Below are 12,927 nucleotides of genomic sequence, written 5' to 3' on the forward strand. Positions count from 1 at the left end.
TGTTTTCTTATTTTTTCTTATTTAATTTTCACATTTCTCATGCTATGTGAAAACATAGCATGTTTAATTTCTAAATCTCAGAAGTAACAAAATCATGTTAAGGATCCATAGTGATCATTCATGTTTATCGCTTTGTAGATGAAAAAAATTAAGACCCAGAAGAGTACGTATTTTATCAACAGATAGACATCTAGTTTAGGACTGGATAAGGGACCATGACACGTGGGCACACAAAGTGCATTTGTACATGAGTAGCTTCAAAGTGAACTTTTCCTCAAGGAGAGGATAACTTCTAAAATTGAGTGTTAATTAAATTAACTGTAATTACTATTAACTTCAGTAACTGTAATTTTTTACCTGACAATGCTTCCTAAAGAACAGTTTTTAGGATGAGAGTGGCAATGATTCTGTTCTAGCCTGAATAGCAAATAGAGTGGACATAGGCAATAACCATTTCTTCCATGACTGGTCACCATATTAGCAGAAATAGTTGTGGGAACAGGATCTGCTTAGTGAAAGAATAAAAACCTTGGAGAAATATAAAACCTATGTTCAAAAATTTGAGGGGTGTCCAATGGTAAGTGGTGTCAATTAGTTTTGAATCTTAAGTGATTTAAATAGAATTACTAGAAATGTGTAAAAAAATATAAGTAGAAACATAAAGAATATGTATAGAAACTGAAACAGATGCTGTGTGTGGGTGTGTGTGTGTGTGTGTGTGTGTGTGTGCTTCAAGTATAGACATTGCCTTACTTTCCTTGTAAGGAAAACATTTGAAATAATCAGAAGTATTGGGAGGTAGCAAGCTCTCTTTCTTTTTACTTTTGAAGAACAAATGCCTTTTATTTTTTATTTTATTTTTTAATAACTATTTATTTATTTATTTTTGGCTGTGTTGGGACTTTGTTGCTGCACGCTAGCTTTCTCTAGTCACGGTGAGCAGGGGCTACTCTTCGTTGTGGTGTGCGGGCTTCTCATTGCAGTGGCTTCTCTTGCTGAGGAGCATGGGCTCTAGGAGTGAGGGCTTCAGTAGTTGTGGCATGCGGGCTCAGTAGTTGTGGCGCATGGGCTTAGTTGCTCCACGGCATGTGTGATCTTCCTGGACCAGGTCTCGAACCAGTGTCCCCTGCATTGGCAGGCGGGTTCTTAACCACTGTGCCACCAGGGAAGTCCCACAAGTTCTCTTTCAATGGAGGGATGCAAACAGAAATTGAATGAATTTTGGGGAAAGATACTATGGTGGTTAGAAGGTCAGCTGGAAGCTGAGTTGAGTAACTTTAAGGTCCCTTTCAGCCCTGAGGATCTGTTAAATATTCAACTTGATTAACTTGGATGACATCACATAGTTTTTTGTTTTTTTTTTAATAAATTTATTTATTTATTTATTTTTGGGTGTGTTGGGTCTTCGTTTTTGTGCGAGGGCTTTCTCCAGTTCCAGCGAGGGGGGGCCACTCTTCATCGCGGTGCGCGGGCCTCTCACTATCGCGGCCTCTCTTGTTGCGGGGCACAGGCTCCAGACGCACAGGCTCAGTAGTCGTGGCTCACAGGCCCAGCCGCTCTGCGGCATGTGGGATCTTCCCAGACCAGGGCTCGAACCCGCGTCCCCTGCATTGGCAGGCAGATTCTTAACCACTGCGCCACCAGGGAAGCCCATCACATAGTTTTATATGACTTCTGTGCAATCCTGTCCTGATGTGAAAACCAAAGTGAAAAAAACCAAAATGGGTAAAGATACTTTTGTTTTCAAAAATGGATGCATTTTATTTGGAATTTTATATACTCTATGTCAAAGTGAAATTAATTTGGATGTGAACAAAAAGAAATATAGTATCCAATTGTTTCTTTCTTCGAGTGAGTAATTACATAAAATTGTTTAATAAAAAATTATTTTTAGCTTTTCTATAACAGTGAATTACACTGCCAAACAAAGGCATGAATTTATTTTGATTTCCATGAATTGCAAATATTTCTGCCAGGACAATAGACATCAACATTATTGAAACTGTTGTAGAATTAAATAAATATATAGACATAGTAGTTTATTTGAAATCTTTGCAATGTTTTAATAAATTTCTTTTTTTAGCCAATGAATTTATTCTTCACACCACGAAGTTCATTACCAGAATATATCCCAAAGCAACAAGAACCGACTCTTCTAATTTTAATCCTCAAGAATTTTGGAATGTAGGTTGTCAAATGGGTATGTTACATAGGATATTGAGTTTTTTGCAAAAATAAGATAAAATAAATTCATTTTGTGAATTAATAAAAGATTCATGAAAAGAGCTTCCTTTGAAGAATTTTCGACCCTGGGTGTTTTGGAGTCAAGCAATGATGAATCATTGGCTTCAAGAGTTGAAGTTATTCCTAAATAGGTTGAAAAGGGTAAATCTAGGTGAGGGTAGAAGCATGGAGGTTAAATTCATGAAGAGTTTGCATGGGAATTATAGGAATGGGAAAAAGAAACCAAAAAGAGATGTAAGAGGACAGTGAAGGTCAAGTCCTTTGCCTGAAAGATTCACTAAGGGCCTCTTCAAATCAAGTGACCTCTGCTTTTTGTACTTTAATCACTTCTGGATTCATAGTATTGAAAAGTAAGACTGCATAGCTTTGTTATTTGTCCTTGACTGACTCTCCTTATTCCAAATTGATCAACTGGTGTACCAGTGGGACGAACCAGTCAGAAAGTGCCAGGTGTTAACCCTTCTGCTGCAGAATTGTGACAAGGCCCATAAGTTTTCAGAGAGGGAGGGAGCGGGGTTAGGATGGTAGGGAGGGCAGTGGGGGGTAGATGGTGGTACTGCATATAGTGGCTATTTACCAGCCTATATGGAGTTGTTTCCATATTTTAACAATAATTATTGCTCTGCCTGTTCCTCGCTTTCTCCTCAAGTGAGTACAGTACCTCTTTAGACCTGAAAGTTTATGATACAGTTGGTGTCTTCCCTTCCAGCATTTAATGTACTGATTTTCTTTACTCTCATATTTCCTGAATGTTTTCTGACATGTACATTGCTATTCTATAATCTATGCTGTATGCCATTTTGATTTTTTAACTCAAAGCTGTAAAATAATTTGCAGATTAAAATTTGAAACTCACCTTCATATGTTAACAAAGACATGGCAAAAGGAAAGGTTAAAAAATCATGATTTATTTGGCTAATGCTTGCTCTTAAAATGTTCGAAGATATATAATTCATGATTAGGTTTCAGTAAACTGTTTAATTGCGCTTCTTTAGATATACCCTCTATTTCCTGACCATGTCAAAATAGTCTTTTTCCCTCACAGTGGCCTTAAATTTCCAGACCCCTGGTCTGCCTATGGATCTTCAAAATGGGAAATTTTTGGATAATGGTGGTTCTGGATATATTTTGAAACCACACTTCCTAAGAGATAGTAAAACAAAGTTCAATCCAAATAAAGCACTAATGGACAGTAATCCAATCATACTTATGATAAGGGTAAGATTAATTTCTTTTTCTTTTGCCTTTATTGGTTATGATATAAGCTAGATAGTATGCATTAATATTTTTAGTTCTGTTGATTTTCTTTAATGCCTTTTAAATTTCTGTTAATCTTTTCAGGTAATGTAGGTGGGTGGTATTTCAACATCCTTCCATATCTGAAAAATGTCTTTCTGTTGCCTTTTTGCATGAATGAAAAAAATTGCATAGTTCTAATTAGAGGAACTAGTCTAGTTTTTCTAATTGTTGTTCTAGTGAGAAGATGGGGTGTTTCAGCCACTTTTTCAGATCCCTTCCTAATCCACACAAATCTCATTGATGTGCTTCTGTGGATTTCTTCTTTCTTTTTTAATCTATATGCAAATGATTCTTTCTCACTTTCATTTGTGGGTGAGAAAGAATTTCTTAATCCTCATCTCAAACTAAACATTCTCCTTGTATTCTTTTATACACGTTCACATTATACACATTCACTGTTTCAACCACAAACAATGCTCAAATCTGACCTCATTTTTGGGCTATAAAGGATTATTTTTAATAGCCTACTTAGCATCCTTACCAATATTCTGTCAAACTTAAAATATTAAAGCCTGAACATCCCTTCCTCGTCAAATCTACTTCTATTTTATTTAAATCTCAGGGAATTGAGTCAAATTCCTTGACTCAATTAACTCAGGCTAGAAAAGTGGGAGCTATTCTTGTCTTCCACATCTCCTTCACTTCCCATGTCCGATTCATTTCTAAGTTCTGTAGATCTCACTTTAAATGTCTTCCTTATCCATCCCCTTGATCTGATGTCATTTGTGACTGTCTTTTGTTTAGGGATCTGTTACCTGTCATCACCTCCATTCCTTTGGCTTCCTAAGGGGTTTTCAGGTAGCCTTGTCTCAGCTGTCCTGATCCATCTTCCACAAGTCAACCCGAGAGAATTTGCTGCAGTGCTCATCTTCTCATGCCTACTTAATATTTATTTGTGTCTCCTGATCGTTTTCTTAGTCTGGCTTTGTCCTACTCCTCTAGCCTCATCTCTCACTTCTTCCAGCCTTTCAACCCATTCTGAAACTGTATGGAAGCCTTCTTTTTTGTCCACAATGACTCTTCTATGTATTGCATATGCTATTTCCTTTGATTGGACTACTCTTCCATTCTTCATCTGCCTATTACATTCTGACTCATTTTTCAATACTTTAAGTGTCACTTCTTTTTGGAAGCGTTTTCCTGTGCTAAGTTGTGCTTCTTTTGAAGTTTTCTTCTGTTTTTCCTTAACACCCTATACATGCATACATTATGGCACTTACCACACTGTAAATTATAATTATCTACTTGTTATACTTGTCTTTCTCCCCCACTTGTCTGAAGGTCCTTTAAGGATAAGGACTGTGTTTTGTTCAACCCTTATCCACAGTGACTGACACAAAGTATATGCTCAATACATGTAGGTTAATTGAATGAATGATTTCTTTTTCAAGTTGAGAACACTAAAGAGAATATATGTGCTCTTTTATTGCGAAAGTGAAGATGGAGGATAGCTGGTATGCATAGATGTTTACAAATGCCACTTGTTTGTATTCTGTTTGTATTCTCATGTAGGGGTGTAAGTGACGTGGTGTGAAAGAGGCAGGGTTGATGATTTTCCTAGGAAGCTGCTGCCATAGCCATGTGTGTCTTCCCCTCTTGTTCTGATTGTTCTAGAGAGCTTTGTGATTACATTATGACTTGCACAAATTGTGGAGAGCATGATTTGGGAATAAAAAAAACCTAGTTTTGCCATTAGCTTTCTTATGTCCTTGATGAAGCCATTTAACATTTCTGGTTTACGCTTTGTCAACTGTAAACAGAGAACTTTGGATTAAACCAGTTATTTTCAAGCTTATAAAAACTAAAGTATCATTTTCTAAGTTTAAAATCTCATGTATAAGACCAATAGATGAAAGCAGAAATATCTGGTTGACCACTAAGGGTTTTCTGTTTGACATCCATCCTCTGCAGCGGCCCCTGGAAGGGCTTTGTGAATCAGAGTGTACAAATTATTTGAACAATAAATCTCTAAATTCTATTTCAGTGCTCATACTCTATTATTATTTAGTTATAAATTTTTTTTTGGCATGAGATGCACCTTCTCCATATTGATAAGGGTTTATTACCTGGAGGGCCTATATTCAGCTGATAGGCTCTGGTATCAGTGTACTAGTTTTTCACAGTCAATGTTCTTTCAAGTTACCTTGATATCTAATTATGCTTATTGATAAATGCCCGTTCCATACTGGTTGTTAAATATTTGCACAGTTACTCTGGTTTCTAGCTGATGCCATAATTTGTGGATGTAGGAAAGAAAAAATTACACACTGGCACTTTTTTCTTTTCTTTTCCTTCTTTTTTTCTTTCTTTTTTCACAACAATTATTTATTTGTTCCTCTTTATTATAATCTTCAGAAATTGAAATCATGTCTCAATTTTTTACATTAGTGCACTCTATAAATAAACTAGTACACTTCAAATACTGTTTTTTTTTTTTTATTCGGACTTTGTTCCTTAAAGTAAAACAAATCTGTGCTTCAACAATTAGCTTGACTAATAGAAGACTAAATAAAACTATTATTAGTTACTTTGTTAAGCATTTTTCTGCTATCCAGTCCCTAATATATATATGAAATAATTGATTTTGTCAAACTCAGGTTACTTATGATAATATAGAAAGCAATGGTTAAGGTAAAATTTCATGATAAATTATCCAAATATATAAATTATACTGTCAGAAAATGCTATCATAGGAAATTATGTGTTTTTTCTTATATTTCAGAAGTCATATTTATAGTTTACAATTTTTTTGTTGTATATATACAATATGAATTTGAAAAGAGTTCATGTTTTTGGAGTGACTCAGCCTGAATTACAGTAGAAGGGGACCATAACAATGCTTTTAAAATAAAAATATTTGTTGGACCATCAATCTTGGAGAATGTGGATTCTATTATAATCACGTATTGGTAAAATGGAATAATTTAGACATGTTCCTGGTGTTCATCTATTGATACTTGAGGATAAAATAGTTAAAATTAAAAATTGGCACTATTTTCTACTTTCAGTTTGTTTGTTTTGTTTTTGGTGGGAAATGACTTAGTCAATCATGATTTTTGGAAAACCTATTTTATTTTGAAATTAAGCAGTGATGCAGTTTGACATTCTGCTAAATTCTTGAATTCCCTTATTTTTGTGCAGCTCATCAGTGGGATCCAGTTGCCTCCCAGTTATCATTCATCATCTAACAAAGCTGACACATTAGTGAGTGTAGAAATTTTGGGGGTTCCAAATGATCAAATGAAACAGCAGAGTCGTGTAATTAAAAAAAATGGTGAGCTCCTAATACATTTTATCGAACATCTATTAGACTTGTTGAAAAGCTTAAAACTTATATATTGATAGAGTTTTGATACATATTTATTATTCATAAGGAAAAGGTTTTGCATTATGTTCAAGATGACCAAAGTGTTATCTGCAGCAAAAACCATTTGACAATGACTTAATGTTGGCTAGATGTATTTTCAGATTAAAGATACAAAAATGTATCTGACCTGAAAAATTAGTGCTTTTTCCATTTTTACTTCCTTTTTATGTTTCCTTGTATGACTGAATTAAGAGTGACATTATGACAGCTGCAAATCTACTTAGCTTCTAGCCTCTGTGTAAAATAGAACTTAAGATTTCTCTGATACAGCATGTTATGTAGTTTTACTTCACTACTTGAATTATTTTAGATCAGAGGTCTGTGGCTTCTGACTCAGGCTAAGGATGCCAATGCCATAGAAACCTACTTGTACAGTATTTGGATAAAAAATTCAGTCATTTTTGCCAGAAGGGAAATGTAGGAATGGAAGAAATGACTTTGGTAAGATTTTCAGTGTTCCAGCATCCCATGATAGTTTAGGTAATACAGAACTGACATTATTATTTCTTCTCTGAAGTTGAAATCATGAATGAAATTAGAAAAGTAGAGATTCTTGGGGTTGACTCTTAGAATCACATGGGAAGAGAGCTTGCAACTGATCCTTTGAGTCTAGAATCTTCTATGAGTAGATATTCCCAAAATATAGTGGACTTCATTTCAGAGTCTGGAAATATGCTCCAGGCTAAATGGCACAGACAGAGAAGCAGGTGCAGTCTTAGTAGTCTTCTTCTTCTTTGGTGATAATCCCCCCAACAAATGTCCAATGTTCAACTCCTCCCAAATCCAGAATATTCCTCCAGCATGGCCCCTAGTGCAAAAGGCATGAAAAAAGGTTTGGGAAGTTTTGCTACCTCATCCTATGTTATCAGTGGGAAGGGATATTAGTGATGACTTCCTGCCTTATTTGGCACCCCTTAGAGTTGAAATGGCAGTGTAAAGAAATGGTAACTGCTATCAGGAAGCTTCTAGTAACCTATCCCTTGTTTTCTCCATCCCCTTACTTGAATCTTCATGACAAAATGTACAGAACATTAATTTATTCAATGCAACCCTTATAAAATACTATGATTCTAGCTCCCATTAGAAATTTTTTTTTTTTTTTAAGGATTTTCTTATTTATTTATTTATTTATTTATTTATTTATTTATTTATTTATTTTTGGCTGTGTTGGGTCTTCGGTTCGTGCGAGGGCTTTCTCCAGTTGCGGCAAGCGGGGGCCACTCTTCATCGCGGTGTGGGGACCGCTCTTCATCGCGGTGCGCGGGCCTTTCTCTATCGCGGCCCCTCCCGTCGCGGGGCACAGGCTCCAGACGCGCAGGCTCAGCAATTGTGGCTCACGGGCCCAGCTGCTCCGTGGCATGTGGGATCTTCCCAGACCAGGGCTCGAACCCGTGTCCCCTGCATTAGCAGGCAGATTCTCAACCACTGCGCCACCAGGGAAGCCCTCCCATTAGAAATTTGATTGCATCCCTGGGTTTTATGAGAATATCCCTACAGAAATTCAGTTTGGTTCATCAGACATTACTGGGCCCATTATATTAAAAGCCTGGTTCTAAGTATCAAAAACACTTCAAATCTCTGTTTATTAACTGCATTCTTATGTATGTCTATTGTAGATAGTTTACAGTTCAGAATGGAATATGAGATATAAGTAAAACTGTTATGAAAAAGTCATTAGTGCTTTAAAGAAAGTACAAAGAATAGTATGGAAGGGGCAAATTTGGAGATGGTTCTTGGCAAATGAGTAGAATTTTTTATAGAGATTGAGGACAAGGGAACTTTTTTCTTTTTCTTTTCTTTTCTTTTTTCTTTTTTTTTTTTTTTTGGCCATGCTGAGAGGCTTGCATGATCTTAGTTCCCTGATCAGGGATTGAACCTGGGCCATGGCAGTGAAAGAGCCAAATCCTAACCACTGGGCCACCAGGCAATTCCCAAGGATAAGGAAATTTAAGGCAAAAGTAATAATATGAGTGCTAAAACACGGAGAAAACAAAATTCAAACATGTTAGGGAAAAGTAAAGAAGTTCAAATGCAATGTACTTAAGAAAGATTAGTGTGAGATAAAATGAGAAACTTACCTTGGGTATGGTCATGGAAAATAGTGAAAGCCATGATAAGGCAGTAGAAACTTTCTTTTCTGTATAAAATGAATAAAATTAAAACTTTTAAACAGGGATATAAAGCACTAAGAGAGTTGAGCGTTCCGGAGATCATTTCTGCAGAGTAGAGAGGACAAAGTGTGTGAGAGAGAGATGAGAAATACAGAATAGAGTTAGATGTGATCTCACGGTTAGAGCATGTAGAAGTCAGGTCCTAAAGAAGGGCTGTGGCATCAGAAAAGGAATGGAGGATGCATGTAAGGAAGACCAGCAAGACTAAGGGTGTAGATAACCAGACAGGAGGGATTCTGAAATCACTTAGCTACTAGGGTAATGGTAGTGTAATGAAAGACATGAGAGTCTGGGAGGAAAACGATCACATTTGGGTAAGGTGGGGAAGTGATTTTTAACTATATTTGTAACTAATCAAATTTGGTATTCTGGTTTATTTTTTATTTATTTATTTTATTTTGACACTAAAAGGACTTTCATATATATCTATATATGATTGTGTGTGTGTGTGTGTGTATTAAAGAGTGAAAGAGAGTATGGTGAAGGAGGGTTGGAGGAGGAAGAATAAATTAGTATAAGAATTTTGTGCAGACATTTTTCAGTGTCTATAAGAATTGACTCTTAAACCTGCCCCTGTACTCCATTGAATTATTTCTTTTCTTAGGCAAGGTAAGATGGTTATTATTCCAGTGTGAGTCAATTTGTTTAATATTTTTATGGGCATAGACTGCATTCTGGATTACTTCCTAGTAAATGTGCTCTTGTGACCACAGATGCACCATAGAAAACATAGATACGGTATAATTAGTCATAAATGCTTCAATACTTCCTGAAATATAACTCAAAGGACAGATCTATTGAAGTAGTAGGTGTAGCTTGCCTTTGTACAATGAAAACTAATACATTATTTTTCTCTGAACTTTTGAGTTTTTATTAAATAAGAGTGTATATTAGATCTGGATGTGAATTTCTTGATTCCATTCAATTATGCTTAATTTTTGTCTTATTTGGGTCACATTGTGATACAATTTGGATTTCTTGTTTGGCAAGAGAGTGTTTGGGATAATCTATTTTGCTAAGGACATAAATTACTCATCGACTTTGTATTTTTTTTTAACATCTTTATTGGAGTATAATTGTTTTACAATGGTGTGTTAGTTTCTGCTTTATAACAAAGTGAATCAGCTATACGTATACATATATCCCCATATCTCTTCCCTCTTGGGTCTCCCTCCCTCCCTATCCCACCCCTCTAGGTGGTCACAAAGCACCGAGCTGGTCTCCCTGTGCTATGCGGCTGCTTCCCACTAGCTATCTATTTTACATTTGGTAGTGTATATATGTCCATGCCACTCTCTCACTTTGTTCCAGCTTACCCTTCCCCCTCTCCGTGTCCTCATCATGTAGTTTTGATGAAGCTCAATGAGTTGAAATTGAATAGAAGTAGTTCAAGTTCATGGGGAGATTATATCAGACAGGTTGGGTTAGATCAAACAACCCATACAAAGATAACACAAATTTAGTTCTAACTCATGCTTACTCAATGTCTTAGTTCAGGCTGCTACAGCAGCAACAAAAACAGACTGGTTGGCTTAAAACATAGGAATTTATTTTCTCACAGTTCTAGAGGTTAGAAATCCATGGTCACATTCTGATGAGTGTACTCTTCCTGGTTTGTACGCAGCTGTTTTCTTGCTGTATCCACCTCACATGGAAGAGCCAGATTATTTCTCTTGTGTCTCTCCTTATGAGGGCATTAATCCCATTCTTGGGGGCTCCAACCTCATGACCCAATTAATTCCCCAAGGCCCCACCTCAAAATAGCATCACGGTGGGGATAAGGACTTCAACATCTGAATGAGGGGGCAAAAACATTCATTCCATAGCACTCATACAGTCTATCACACATGGGCAATAAGCTTCTGTTTATTGGTTTGTGTGTGTGTGTGTGTGTGTGTGTGTTAGTTTCTCTTTAAAACAAAGTGAATCAGCTATACATATACATATATCCCCATATCTCTTCCTCTTGCGTCTCCCTCCCTCCCACCCTCCATATCCCAGCTGTCTAGGTGGTCACAAAGCACCGAGCTGATCTCCCTGTGCTATGCGGCTGCTTCCCACTAGCTATCTATTTTACATTTGGTAGTGTATATATGTCCGTGCCACTCTCTCACTTCGTCCCAGCTTACCCTTCCCCCTCGCCGTGTCTGCAAGTCCATTCTCTAGTAGGTCTGCATCTTTATTCCTGTCCTGCCACTAGGTTCTTCATGACCACCTTTTTTTTTTTTAGATTCCATATGTATGTGTTAGCATATGGTATTTGTTTTTCTTTTTCTGACTTACTTCACTCTTTATGACAGACTCTAAGTCCATCCACTTCACTACAAATAAATCAGTTTCGTTTCTTTTATGGCTGAGTAATATTCCATTGTATATATGTGCCACATCTTCTTTATCCATTCATCTGTTGATGGACACTTAGGTTGCTTCCATGTCCTGGCTATTGTAAATAGAGCTGCAGTGAACATTGTGGTACATGACTCTTTTTGAATTATGGTTTTCTCAGGGTATATGCCCAGTAGTGGGATTGCTGGGTCGTATGGTAGTTGTATTTTTAGCTTTTTAAGGAACCTCCATACTGTTTTCCATAGTGGCTGTATCAATTTACATTTCCACCCACAGTGCAAGAGGGTTCTCTTTTCTCCACACCCTCTCCAGCATTTACGGTTTGTAGATTTTTTGATGATGGCCATTCTGACTGGTGTGAGGTGATACCTCATTGTAGTTTTGATTTGCATTTCTCTAATGATTAGTGATGTTGAGCATTCTTTCATGTGTTTGTTGGCAATCTGTACGTCTTCTTTGGAGAAATGTCTATTTAGGTCTTCTGCCCATGTTTGGATTGGGTTGTTTATTTTTTTGATATGAAGCTGAATGAGCTGCTTGTAAATTTTGGAGATTAATCCTTTGTCAGTTGTTTCAATGCAAATATTTTCTCCCATTCTGAGGGTTGTCTTTTTGTTGTGTATATGGTTTCCTCCACTGTGCAAAAGCTTTTAAGTTTCATTAGGTCCCATTTGTTTATTTTTGTTTTTATTTCCATTTCTCTAGGAGGTGGGTGAAAAAGGATCTTGCTGTGATTTATGTCATAGAGTGTTCTGCCTATGTTTTCCTCTAAGAGTTTTAGAGTGTCTGGCCTTACATTTAGGTCTTTAATTAATTTTGAGTTTATTTTTGTGTATGGTGTTAAGGAGGGTTCTAATTTCATTCTTTTACATGTAGCTGTCCAGTTTTCCCAGCAGCACTTATTGGAGAGGCTGTCTTTTCTGCATTGTATATTCTTACCTCCTTTATCAAAAATAAAGTGACCATATGTGCGTGGGTTTCTCTCTGGGCTTTCGATCCTGTTTCATTGACCTATATTTCTGTTTTTGTGCCAGTACCATACTGCAGCTTTGTAGTATAGTCTGAAGTCAGGGAGCCTGATTCCTCCAGCTCCGTTGTTCTTTACCAAGGTTGCTTTTGCTGTTTGGGGTCTTTTGTGTTTCCATACAAATTGTGAAATTTTTTGTTCTAGTTCTGTGAAAAATGCCAGTGGTAGTTTGATAGGGATTGCATTGAATCTGTAGATTGCTTTGGGTAGTATAGTCATTTTCACAATGTTGATTCTTCCAATCCAAGAACATGATATATCTCTCCATCTGTTTGTATCATTTTTAATTTCTTTCATCAGTGTTTTATAGTTTTCTGCATACAGGTCTTTTGTCTCCTTAGGTAGGTTTATTCCTAGGTATTTTATTCTTTTTGTTGCAATGGTAAATGGGAGTGTTTCCTTAATTTCACTTTCAGATTTTTCATCGTCAGTGTATAGGAATGCAAGAGATTTCTGTGCATTAATTTTGTATC

General features: G+C 36.6%; 1 protein-coding gene across 1 annotated transcript in view; it reads left to right on the forward strand.

Moving 5' to 3' along the window:
* The window catches only part of PLCZ1 (phospholipase C zeta 1), a 49,244-nt gene that overhangs the window by 30,392 nt on the left and 5,925 nt on the right, over positions 1-12,927 (forward strand). The window contains exons 9-11 of the mRNA XM_007195058.2: positions 2,084-2,200; positions 3,290-3,462; positions 6,685-6,817. Of these exons, the coding sequence (XP_007195120.2) occupies positions 2,084-2,200; positions 3,290-3,462; positions 6,685-6,817 (423 nt within the window). The remainder of the gene's footprint in view (positions 1-2,083; positions 2,201-3,289; positions 3,463-6,684; positions 6,818-12,927) is intronic.

Source organism: Balaenoptera acutorostrata, chromosome 11 (genome assembly GCF_949987535.1).
Source record: "Balaenoptera acutorostrata chromosome 11, mBalAcu1.1, whole genome shotgun sequence".
Taxonomy (NCBI): Eukaryota; Metazoa; Chordata; class Mammalia; order Artiodactyla; family Balaenopteridae; genus Balaenoptera; species Balaenoptera acutorostrata.